The sequence below is a fragment of the Triturus cristatus genome, chromosome 1_2 (assembly GCF_964204655.1).
Source record: "Triturus cristatus chromosome 1_2, aTriCri1.1, whole genome shotgun sequence".
NCBI lineage: Eukaryota > Metazoa > Chordata > Amphibia > Caudata > Salamandridae > Triturus > Triturus cristatus.
Window position 1 is genome coordinate 519,730,067 of NC_140580.1, and position 13,000 is coordinate 519,743,066.

Genomic DNA, 13,000 nt, shown 5'->3' on the forward strand with positions numbered 1-13,000 from the left:
AACTAATCTGATAGCTGTCTCAGTCTAATAATCTCACAAATAACACCCAGCCATGGTGTTATCATATTTCACGCTGAAGTGCACTTTTAACTGAATGAGATCAGCGTGATGTCATTAACTGCTAGGCTGGCTGCCTATATTTTGGCCCAGCTGTGACCCCATGCATTGGCAGGACTACTTATGTGTCAGCCATTTTGAACATAGGAGCTAAGGTGAAACGTTCTCAGGGCTCAGGAGGAGTAGAGGGAAGTATGAATTACTTAGCAGGGTGCAGCGAGGGAGCTTGGCATTGCAGTAGGGGCAGTGCAAGGGGAGTTCAGAGGCAGGCAGGTAGGCCTACATGTGTCTTGGGAAGTTCCCTTAAAGGACTCTGTCGTTCAAAGCAGAGGTGAAACACAGTCGCGGCTGGCATGACTCGAGGCGGGGGGGGGGAGGGATTAATTTTTATTTAATAATAAGAATTAAAAAACTTACCTTTGCCTCCGGTCCAGAGCCGGGTCTCCTCTCCCTGCTCCTCACAGGAAGCAGGCAGCCTCCCTCTTCTCCCCTAAGCCAATCACAACGCTGCAATGGCAGCCTTGTGATTGGCTGGGATGGGGAGGCCCTTTTCTCCATGCATGCTGCATGCTGCCTACATGGAGAAAACGGGAGAGTGCCTATGACTGGTTTGGTCGGCCCCAGCGCCCACAATGGTGGGCAAGCCACTGCTACCCTGCCTGGGGCAGGACCGCCCACCCACCCTCCCCCAACCAAACCCTTCTGCTTTCTCGCAGTGAGAGAAGCAGAAACATAAAATGGTATGGAGGAGCCGCCCCTTGTGAAACACCAAGGAGGTGACAGGAAAAGAACAAGGATCAGCAACAGGTTGCCTTCTAGTTTGCGTGATCTGGCTATCACGGAGTGCAAGTTATCAAACAAAGCAGAGGCGTTCTGAGAGGACCCACAAAAACATTGCTGCATTTAAATAATGGTCTGCAAATTTTTGATTTCCACATTAATGTGATCAAACCACTCACATTGTTGGCAGTAAGCAGCCTGTTAGGATTGTGAGTGGAACATCACAGCATTCAACTGTGCACGTGTGGAATTCTTTGAAAAAATTAGGGACTTTGCAGTGACAAAGACACACATTGCGTAATGCCACATGCTTCTAGTCGCATCAGAAGTTGGGCCGCATCTTGCCATGGTGAGGACAGTCATCAACGTATAACGGTTGTGGAGTCTACTTTAGCAAGACATTTACACAACTTTATATTAAATGGAGCCTCTATATGGTATAAAATGCTGAAAAACTAGTTTTTTTGCTTTGAGCTCTTAACCGCCACATGTTTGACCTGCAGCTAATTAAGACCCATTTACCTGCTACGAGTCACTATACAGGGATAACTGCAAGGGAGGAAAGTAAGGCTGGCTGACTAACTTTTTTTCTTCTACCCTTAGCAGCAATATGCAGCCAGCAGGATGCATAGTGTACTAAGGCACCTGTAGCAGTGAGTATTGCTTGCCCTCAGTGAAGTGGATAGGATGGTTAGATTATCATTTACAGGTCACACTAGGCTTGCTGCCAGATGGCCACTTGTGTGAGCAGGTTAACTGGTGAGTTTCAAAGGGCACAGGATCGGTGATGGCATTGAATGCAATGCTTCAAGAAATTAAACCAGGGACTAGGCAGGCATTTTTACTTGGGGCGGAGCAAAATTTCCTTGGTTGACTTAGGTCTAGTTTCTATATTAATCAACCGGAGTCATAGCTGGGTGGCACATAGTATGGAATGACCCCATTTGGGGGCAGATGGGGTTAGAGTGCCAAGCATGTGAATATGTCCGCTGTTCACACTATCAGTGATTTACTACAAATTACCATTGATAGGGAGCTTATTAGTTATCTCAGCTAGCAGATGTGTGCCACAAGATGGAACTGTGCACACATGATTTGCTTTTCAAGCAGCGTGGCCTGTTCCTTTGTTTCCACATAGTCATAGCAGTTCAAATCCCACCCCTTTGCTATTCAATCACATGCTTCCTTGGGTTCTAATGCTAGAGGACTGGTAAGATGGGGTTTATAAAGCAACACGTCTTAAGGGGGGCAGTGGAGCTCAGGCAATCCATTTATACACCCTACAAAAGTCCGACAGTTAGTGCCCTAGAACCGGTCAATACAGTTACTGTACCATCCATACTCAAGAAACCAAAGCAGTTGACTTTATGCGAAAGAAGCTTAATGTAGTATGTGTTCAAATGACATGTGACATTCTCTGGGCCAGGCGAGCTGTGTCACCAACTTCAGGCACATGGGTTCACAACCTTCCCCTATGGACGGAAGATGCAGATTCACTAGTCTGTTCTCATAGAGAGCAGGGGTTCTGTAATAAGAACTACTTCAGCTAATGGTAAATCATCTGGAGCTGCTAATAAATTATATCAATGTTCAATATCGCCCGGACGTCCTTCAGGCACTAAGGACATAACCACTGCAATAAGTCTCTGTAGTTCAGCTTGAGTCACCAGTCAGTTATTATTTTAAATATATTTGGAAATCCAACTATTTTGTCTTTAACAGCATATCAGTTTCAGGAAATTAACAATTTCCATTTGAACACCTCTTCCATTCTGGCCCACACTAAGATGACTCTACTCCGACTCCAGCTCTTGGTCTGAAAGATAGAGTGAAGCCCTAACATGTTTACTCTCATTGTGGACACATATGGTCATGTTACGGGTCATGTGGCATTTGTGTCTTAGCATGAAGGACTTCCATTGATTCGGCTGGCTCCCACTTTAAGGGCCCCCCCAACAAGAACAGGCTGTCTTCTTTAATGTACATAAACCCTCTGAATGATGAGCAGGGCTTCAGTAGCTCATAAATTACCCGTTTGAGACCTATGGTCTAAGGAGGTTTAGAAAAACAGAAACTGCTTACCAAGGGAAAGTGGCAGGGATATTCGTAACCAGTTCCAATAGACACGAACAGAGTACTGCCAGGGAATAACTTTGCCTAGGTCTAATTTGTGGGAGGTGACTGCTGAACCAGCTTGGGCCTCAGATGATATGATGCACGTTCCAGTGCAAAAACAACATGGCATTGGGAGTTACCACACACTTCAGGTAAAAGGATCAGTTACAGAATGGGTCGTGGAAGACCAAGTTAAATAAAGATACCTTTAAACTCTAATTGACTTGTCGCATTCACTGCACTTCAAAAACAGAGGTCGAATGTGAGGCCATGTCTTCTGAAAATGTCTGCACAACTTTGTTTACTTTAAAACTAGGATTGGTGCTTACAAACTTGTTTCATTCGTAGTCAGCGAAAGAAAAGAAAATGCAAAACAAGCATTTGCAATGCAATAGGTCTTGCATTTACGACAGTTTGAGCTATTGACATTGTAAATGACAATGCCTTTATTTATGTGTTCAGAAAACCTGGAAAGTAGAAAGTGCGTAACAAAACAACTAAAAGGCAAGACCTATTGCATTGCAAATGCTTCTTTTGGAAGTTTATCAATTTTTTTGCTTTCTTTCTAAACTGATGCCGTGACTTGGTACTCTTTAATTCTGGCCCTCATTCTAACCCTGCACATATAGTTGCATGGGCCCTCTTACAACTGTGTCAGGGAGAGAGAGAGCGCTGTACCCTACTGCTGCTGAGTCTGTCATAGAAGATAGGACAGCAGAGAAACAGTGCAAAGGAGAGTAAGTAACAGGGAGAGACAGGGAGGGAGACATGATGGAGATATAGGAGAGGGAGAAAGAGAGGGGAGAGGTGCACCGGGTGGTACTGGGAAATGAGAGGTGGGATAAGGGAAAGAGGTGGCATAACAAAATGCAGGGTGTGCAAGACAGGAAGGATGAGGAGGACATGTGGGTGCAACAGTAAGAAACGGGAAGGGGATACACATCTGGAAGGGAGGGAGGGAAGATGAGGGGGCAGGCAGGTTAAGAGATTAAACAAACAGTGATGGAGAAACCTAGGAGAGCGAGAAAGGGAGGGGTCGCGGGAGACATGAGTACCTTAGAGAAGGTAGACGGGGAGGAGATTGACTTGCCAAACGAAACTATGAGTCAATGGACAGGTAATCATCAAAGTTCATGTATACATTCTGTAAAATCTTAAGGAAGTTATTTAAAATGTGGTCTTTAGTCAACAACTGCTGACCCCTTAGGTAAAAAAACAAAAAGCCGGCGTCCTGCGAATGCTGTGTGGGTCGGCAGCCATTGGAAATTACAAACAAGCGGTCGCAATTACTGAAACAGGTGTTATGTTTTTCTAGTGCTCCCAGTCATTTAAGCCAGCAATTGCGGCCCGAGGATCAGTTCTTGCTTCCCGGCTTGACCAAATTGTATGATCCAAGGCAAATACTTATTTCTCCATTTTGCGTCTTCTTCAGGATATGCTCTGTACAAAAATCTACAATGTTTAATTTAATTAAGTATAATGTTACTCTGTGCAGAATAAGAACCTAGGCCACACATAGGGTACACATGACAACGGACATGCCTCTTAAGACAGGACTGCTATCAGACTGGAAATTGGATTGTTTCTGATATCTGATATTTCACTGTGAAACAATTTCACATGTTAAAGGTTTTAAAGACATGGTATCATTCTATGGAGATATTTGCTGTATGATTTGTATAGACAACAATTTCAAGGCTCGACTTGTGCATGGGTTTTAAGAGCCAGGCCATCACTTTTCAGCTCTAGCTCGGTTCTCCCTAAATTTGCTGGCTCAACTTCTACCCCTTAATGGCAGTGCCTCATTTAAAAGCCCGTGTGCAGGGCCTTAAACAAAGCACCCCACCCATTCACGAAATCCCGCTAAATTTGAGGTCCTTTACGCACGCCAAAAAAAAGCCACAATTGTTAAACATCACAACAGAGGCGGAGTCCTGCATCTGCCTCTTCCAAATAGTGCAGGGGGAATTAAAGAGCAAAAACGGTGAGAACAAGGGGAGAGAAACATCATGCCCACCAGGACCTTCCCTCAGAGATTCCAAGTGAAATATGGACTGGCAAAATGCGTTTTTTTAATGATTTCCACACAAATATTATATCATACAAGCACCACCTCTCCCAAACAAAGCACTACATTTTAGCGCCGAATATTAAAGAGTGGCGGGTTCCCGCCTTTGAAACAAAGCATGGGGTTTGCTGGAAACCCCAAAGTGCAAGAAGAGGAGGCAAAAAACAAACCCATCGCACACGCTGCCTCTTCTCCCTGCCTCGAAGCCAAAATACCAACGAAACGGAGGAAATCTTTCTTCTTTCCCTCTCTAGTAGATTCTCCCCGAATCTGTCCACTTTCGACGTCATGGAGCGAGGCTATATGTGCATGTATAGGTGTTTCTGCCCCTCACTCCCCTTTCAGATTCTTTCAGTAGCGACCCCGTCTGACGCATGCCCCCCCTGAATATGCACTGTAAACATCCTGTCGCCTACATCTCCAGTACTCACAAGGTGAGCTCAACTTCAATGCACATAATGCAACGCCATTTATGCAATATTTTAAAATAAATCAACTTCAACCTCGCTGCCCGCAGCCCCTAATGCTTGCCACGCAATTCACCCCATTCCTCTTCTGAATATTCAAAAGTCTGTTTTCGCACCAGATTTTTAGCTTATGGTATTTGACGTGAACATTTCTGTGCAACAATAGTCCCAATACCATGCCTTTTCATGCCCCCCTCCGCGCCACATGTCTGTAGGTAATGCATGGATTACTGGCTGTGTTGGGTCTCCTGGCTGGTGATCTAGCTGACCCGGTTAGTAGTGGGGCAGCTGGAGATAACTCCACTTCCGGGTACCGGACGGTAAATCCACTTCCGGGTATGGGGGTTACCAAAATCTGGTTGTAGATCAAACGATGATTTGCAATGCCCATCATCTATCACACTGATGCCTGGGCCTCGCCAAGGTGTCCATGATACTGACACTCTGTCTATGATGACGTCATCACGGTGCCGTGCTGGTGCCTACCACTCTCTCCTGTGGTGACGCGTGCTCTGTCCAGGAACGTCCCAATGAATGGATGATTGGGTTCTGTCTGCACCAATAGCTGTGCAAGGAGTCTGTAAATCTAAAGGATTACACCCTCGACCCACCCCCCCCCACACATCACATCCCCATGGGAACGGTTGAAGCCGTACCTTTACAAACACCCACATGCGCCAAAAGATGCCGGACGGAAAGTGAAAACGTGCCCAATCTCACCGCACCCCATCTAAAATGAAAACCATAAAAAGAAAGAGGGCTTTGTATGCTTTTCGCGGAGCCAGGTGGGCTATAAAAATGAGCAGAGCACGTGCCGCGGAGAAGGCATAGAAGAAATCCTTTGGCGGTAAACCCAGGGCGCTGCACGCCGCCCATCAAGCGATTGCAATTAATATGCAATTCTAAATAGAGGCTGTAATGCCTCAAATATCGAAGACACCACCTCCCGTCTCCGGAGTCGTATGTTTTTTGCCATTGTTCAAAACAAGGCGATCACTTGCCGTCACTTAGACTTCTGATTAGCACCGTGATTTATCTCACTAAAAATGCCAGGGAGTGGATGAGGAAATGTGCGGTGACTGCAGCAGATGTGTCCAATAAAGCTACTCTGCGCGCCGATGCGCGGAGGCTCCGGAGACTGTGCAGCTCCTGGCGCGCCTTGCTGGAGCCGACGAGCGAGCAGCCCAAAGAAATGGGGGGCCTTTATGCTACATGGCAGGCATACATTGATAAATTAGGGGCCGTTTTGTACCCTGACTTATCTCCAAGACAAACCTGGCTAGAATCAGGGGGTATTAATTGCTTGGGAGGTGTGAAACGCAGCTTCTCCATTCATTTCTGCACACTCAGTGCGGAACAGTGATTAATCGCTCTTTAAGTATTCTCTCGAGAACGCGCCGAGATTGCCAAAGCACGATTTAGCATCATAAATCCATAAAAAAAGCACAGGCTTAGATGTGCTGCCAGCCCCTAAAAAGAACCTGGAGTGAGAGCCATTTTTTATCAGATTAAAACAATGTCAAGTTTTTAGTAGCACTGCTGGGAGGTGGGAACTTCTGTGCGACCAAGAGCACACAGCTAGAAAGTGAACAGCACACGTATACTCTGCACGGTCACCTCCCGTGTGTGCACGGTGCAGGTGCACGTGAATACAAACATCCACGCGCAGGCACGCACGGAAATTAATAACATTTCTCCTGCCAAACTGGACACCATCTCAGAGCAGGAGCTACAAAAGAGCCGTTCACTGCCCTCCCGCAAGTCCAAGAACTAACAGGTATATTAATTACAAACATAGTACATCCGATCTCAACTATAGAAAATGCTACAAAGAACTGTAAATCACAGCCACGGCTACACAAGTAAGCGAATTCACGGACTTTAAATAATTAAAACAGGTCTGAAACCTGCAGAAATAATAGACGGACTTTGAAACGGGTCTTTTAACCGGGCCCAGGTTCATGTCTAACTTTACAGAAAAACAAGCGTGGCGTGACCCGAAACAGATACCACTCTGCGCACCGCTGCTAATTAAACAAGGAATATATGAGGTATGCAGGTGGCACTCGACCGCACTACTGCTCGCTCCCGAGCTCCCTAGGCCAGGGGGGAGAGAAGGCGGGACATGCACCCGCCTTTAGCCAATTGCGTGCTGTCTTTCTTAGAAAGACGCACGCAAAGGTCAATAGCGTGAGCAACAAAAAAAGCACACGCACGAGCGTGGGCTCTGAATTCAAAGACCTCACTATAAGCCTCACAGAGCACCGCATGCGTGCTGGCTCAGGCGAGACCTAAAAACTGCTGTGAATGAACTGGACGCACAGCAGTCAGGAAAGCAAACATGAAGCACATTTCTTGTAATTCTGAAGTGTGTTGGAAGCAACAATTTTAATACGGTCAGAACAAAACAAGGCACTTTACTTGGTGATTCGCAAAAGCCAAATATTCACTGCAACTGGATTTTGATACAACTATATTGAACAAAATATTGTATCAATAAAACTGTGTGGGGGAAAATTTAGCAGCCATTTCAATGGAAGCGTGCTCTCACTAAACAAGAGTGCGTGTCACAGGATGCTTCGTTTAACGTTTAAAAAACAAACCGCCTGACTCATGGCCATTAAAGTCAGGTGGTGCGAAAGGTTGTCACTGTACAAAATGGATCGTGGTTCTAAACGTTTTAGAAGGCAATGGTTTAGAGGGAAAATGCTGACAAAATTATTTGAAAACATTTGGCATTCTCCAATTTAGGAAAATGCAGGTACATTTGCACATATGTTTTACACCACGTTCTCACCTTCAAGGCTTTTCTGCTTGCCTGCAGTCTGGAAATACCTTATCATAATTTTGGCACTGCTCTATCTCCACTAGGGTGGGGGCATCAGCATGGCACCACACAGAATCAAATGATCGCAGTTAGACTTTGGAGTTTTTGCAGGCAACAAGGTCATGAAATGAAGCAGAATACTAGGGGTCCGTTTATAAGAACCTTGGGCCACACCCTCCGCTTCAGATCCACTCATACCTTGGTTTTGGTGGGAGCAGCACCGAGGCATCCATGTAAGGACATGACATCTTCAATTATTTGAGACATGTTTAGCAAATCGCACTGTGGATGGTGAGGGCTATCCCTCCGGTGCCAGACCGTGCAATGACTGGGTCCATCAGGTACAAGACTCCATACTCCCCTAACATTGACCATTTCCAGTGTACCTCCATTTCCTGCTGGTGCTGCATATGGTTACCAGTTGAACCCTGAACTTTGGGTCTCGTCAGTGTGGGGGTAGACATAGGGTATAGCCGAGCCCACAATATCAAGGCGTAACATTTGCACAAAGCACACAACAGATTATATTACATGGATATGTGATTAACAAAGAGCAAAGTCATTTCAAATTGGTCCCCAAGGACTGTTGATGACGTTTCCAAATGGTGGTGAGTAAAGATAACGGAATTGCGTTTGCCATCAACAATAACTTGTTAACAAATAAATATATGGCACTTTGCGGCATCCCCACCACACTCGGATAGCATTCCCCCGACAGGCACTGGCGCAACTTGATCACAAAGCTGCAGCAAAGTCTAGCTCGGGTGAGCCCCACCTCAAATTTTAGGAATTCAACTCTGTGGCAATGACCTCGCCTTCCTGGTCCGCTGCACATAAATCAGGGCAATGAAGCCTACCATGGCTGAAATCAGCAAATGTATGGGGCACTGAGTTATGGTGGTCTGAGATAATCCTGCGCAGGGTATGGCATGGAACCAGGTCTTGGATTGCTACTGAACATTCCCGCAGAAGGGTGAATAGCACGAAGGGCAGGTTCAGCGAGCAGAGGCTTTGGTTTTCATAAGGCATGGCCTAATTAAGGCAAGCACCACAGTGTAGTCAGGGCAGGGCACACCAGTCAGAGGTTGGTATGGACTTGTTCCTCTTGCTCCTGCAAGGACTGGTAACTGCGGGTTGCAGATGATTAGGGAGCCCGCCTTGGTGGCGGTGGCCCTGGAAGTGATGGTGGCCCTCTCTGAGGCTGTGGTGGAGTTACAGGGCGATCCAGAGGCAGTTTGGTACATAAGGGTACCATCGGAGGGAGCAGAGTGCCCAATACCAAACCCCTGAGGTCTTTAGGGCAGGAGCCTGGGATGTAAGCGAAGGCGCCTCATTACTCCTTCGGGTGGTTTCAAGTCTGATCTTGCCTTTGTCCGCTCCACCCCATAAAAGGTGTGAGTAATAATAGACTGGTGGTCACGGATTTAAAGAAAACTCCTAAAATAAAAAATTATAGCAGCAAATGGGTATGCCCATGGTGCTGTTTGACTCATCAGGTGGCTGGGCAGCTTAAGTCACTCACCGCTGCCTGCCCTTGGATCGCCCATAAGCTAACCTACCACGGTGGCATATTTCAATCAAGGAATAAACCTTCAGCAAACTGTTGACCGCCAAACCATGTGTTGCCTGATTTATTTCATGTCTTGTGCGCTAAAGAAGCTATTTGCCATGTTTGCGGGGGAGGGCTGTAGATATCGGCGCTATGATATTTGCTTTAGTTCCTTCCATCCCAATAAAGAGCTTTCTTCCTTGCAGTTTCAGGCTTAGGGGGCACACAGTTCAAATATGAAAAGCTGCCTTACAAACCAAACACTGGTGTGCAACGAAGTGCTTCCGGAGTTCTACAGCTAAACTGTACGAGGAAATTAATAAAAACGACATACAGGTGACATTCACTTTAGCTTTCTTAAATATGTTCTTTTATAAACAGTTTACATTGAAAAAAAACACGCACCATCGGTTAAGCACTAATGCACAGAGCTGCACTTGATTCAGAGAGGTTAGTTTAAGCATGCAATTTTAGTCCGGTTATAAATTTTAAAAAATTCCTCCACACCAGCTGCGCGTGAGTAGTTGAGCGATAAAGGAAGCGTTGCGTGAGTGTTTTGTAGTACTGCTGCCCTTCCCACATGCGCTGTCAAGGCAGCACAAGCGATTTCTCTCCCAAAAGCATCTGCTTTCTCCATACGTCACCTGCCGTCGCTCGCAGGTCACTTCCGGGATGAACGTCATCATCCCTTGCAGGTCACTTTCGGGATGAACTGCGCTTCATGCAGAGCTAAAGCCATGCACTAAACCCAGGCAGAGCTCCAGAGCAGCCGCAACCCACAGGAATACTGTACCCACATTTACCCCCTGCAGATCACTGTTGGGTTCAGGAGGTGGGACAACGGCGTCATTGGTGTTGATAATAGGAACGATATTCATCCGCAGTAACTCGTGCAATGTTCCGTTTAAATTCCGACGCTTCTGCTCGTCATGAAAATCCAGATTGGTGACCAAAATCTGAAAAGAAATACAAACTGCGGTTACGTTTTAGCAGCAGAAAACGAAAAGGGAGTCTGACAATCAAACTAGTAGTGCACTTGCTAGAGATATCTTTGTTTTGCTTAGTCACAGTTTTGAATCATCACAGTACCACAGAGGGTTAAAGTGCCTACTGCCAAGAGGAACATGCAAACCACAGCTGTGTATTTTATGTAGCTAGATCAGTAGATTGTCACAGATCCTTATGTTACTTGCAGTTCATAATTTACAAGCCTTCTAAAATAGCCCTGCGAGCTATGAAACGGCATCAGGAGGTGCATGCAATGGTTTAGAACTGTATTGTTCTTCTCTCAATGTTTTGTTCTTCGAAGGCTGCTAAAAAGGGTTCCCTTGGGTAGCAAACAATCCTCTTAGTCCTGAGAACCACAGCCACTGTATTAAGTTTTAAACCCCAACTTGCGTTTCACCAGGCCATCCACTTGTAACATATAATAAATGCCTACTAATATGCATGATGTGGAAAGGGGGGGCTTTTGGCCCCCCCGCCTGCATGGCTGTGCGGCGACCTCCCCCTGGACTACTCGGTGGTGGGGCGCGTCACTAGGGGGCGCGCCCTACCGCCGATTGGCTGCCTGGATGACCCGGATGTCGTTAATCGACATCCGGGTCGGAAGGGAGGGGGGCGGGCCACTGGGGGGGGGGGGATAAAGCGGTGGGGAGCGCCCAGGTGACCCCCTTGTTCCCTGGACGCTCCCCCACATAGGACGTGCCCCGGCGCTCGGGGCAGATAACTTTTCGTTTGTTTTTCTTACTTTGCAGGTTCGCCGGTACGGAGGTTCGTAGCTGAGGATTCGCGTTCGCAGAGAGGAAGCGTTCGGAAGCCCTGAAGAATCGCCGGACGGCATCGTACGGTCTGCCAGGAGGCATCGTGTGTTGCTGGGAGACGAACTCGCGATCCGGAAGCGACGGAGGCATTCTGTGGTCCGCGAGAGGGGAACCGAGCGGTGATCCGGCGTCGGCAGCGTGCAAGGAAGGTAGCAGGTACAGGGAGGCGGTGGCACGCCCCTCCTGCGATCGTGCGCTGTGCGTGTGAGGTCCCAGGCGGATAAGTTTTTAATTGAATGTTACGCCGCAGAGCAGATGTTGTTGATCTGTGCATAGATTGCTGCCGCCCGTCGATAAAGGGATGAGTGTTAGTTGGATTATTGGTAGTGTGATAGTTAATATACATCATGTTTAGTGGAAAGGACAGTTTAATTTAAATTTATGAAATTAGAATTGATTGAAATGGTGCAAAATAATTAACGTGTACTTGTAAAAAAAAGCTAAGGACATTTTCCCCGTAACATTGCATGTGAAGAGAGGTGGGAAGCACATTTTGTTAGTTTACACGCCCTCTTTTTAAACGTGCATTGACATAGCCAACAGGCCTGAATCTGAGGTTCACATACGTTAATTAATGCGGGCAATGGACGTACAGAGAGCCTGAAAGAGAGGGACAATATATTAATGTCGAGTTTGATGGGGGAGGTTTGATACGCATTACTCGACCAGGACCCCATTCAGCTATATATTAAGGTGGTTTTACCTAGCCTCGACTTGAAGACAGGCCCTCTGGTGATTCTGAGCAACTCACTTAATCTCCCCGTGCATAACAAAAGCAAGGATTGGTCGATCATAGGTGCCAATAAGTCTGTTACTGAGCACAGTTTTATGTACTCGTAGTACACATTAATATTGAAGCGCCCGGTGGTTGCTTAGGTAGGCAGTTAAAGGAAGTGGGTGCTGCTTTTCATACCTACCGGGATTTAATACATTTTCTATTTCAGGTGTTATTCTACGTCCCTGTAATTTCTTGTGCTAAGCCCCGAGTGGTGGCCAGCGGTGGTGGTCGCAGGTACCTTCACTTCCGGCTGGGAGTACGCAGGATTCGATCGGTAAGAGGAGAGCGGGGGGCTCGCATTACATTGCTTCTGGTAGCCGCCGGGTGGGTCTACGTTAGAGTTTACTCACCCCTGACAAACCGGATAAGCCGGGGCGTTGCGGTTACGGTTGCATGGTGCTTACAGCCCCCTGTAGATCCTCCATCTAGTGAAGGTAATAAGCGTACTGACACCTGTATTAAGGTATTAGTGTAGGTCGGTGCACCCAAGTCATGGCGGGGCCAGTGGGTAGCGAAGGTGGGTCCAGGATGGAGGC

General features: G+C 46.8%; 1 protein-coding gene across 4 annotated transcripts in view; it reads right to left on the reverse strand.

The window, feature by feature from the left end:
• LOC146867553 (delta-1-pyrroline-5-carboxylate synthase) overlaps window positions 1-13,000 on the reverse strand; it is a 384,344-nt gene that overhangs the window by 249,223 nt on the left and 122,121 nt on the right. For 2 of the 4 annotated variants that reach the window (XM_085606275.1, XM_085606277.1), the window contains exon 6: window positions 10,667-10,819. In XM_085606275.1, coding sequence (XP_085462401.1) covers window positions 10,667-10,819 — 153 coding nt within the window. Of the gene's footprint in view, window positions 1-10,660; window positions 10,820-13,000 lie in introns of all 4 variants that reach the window. The other 2 variants (XM_085606272.1, XM_085606273.1) reach the window with 1 other exon arrangement.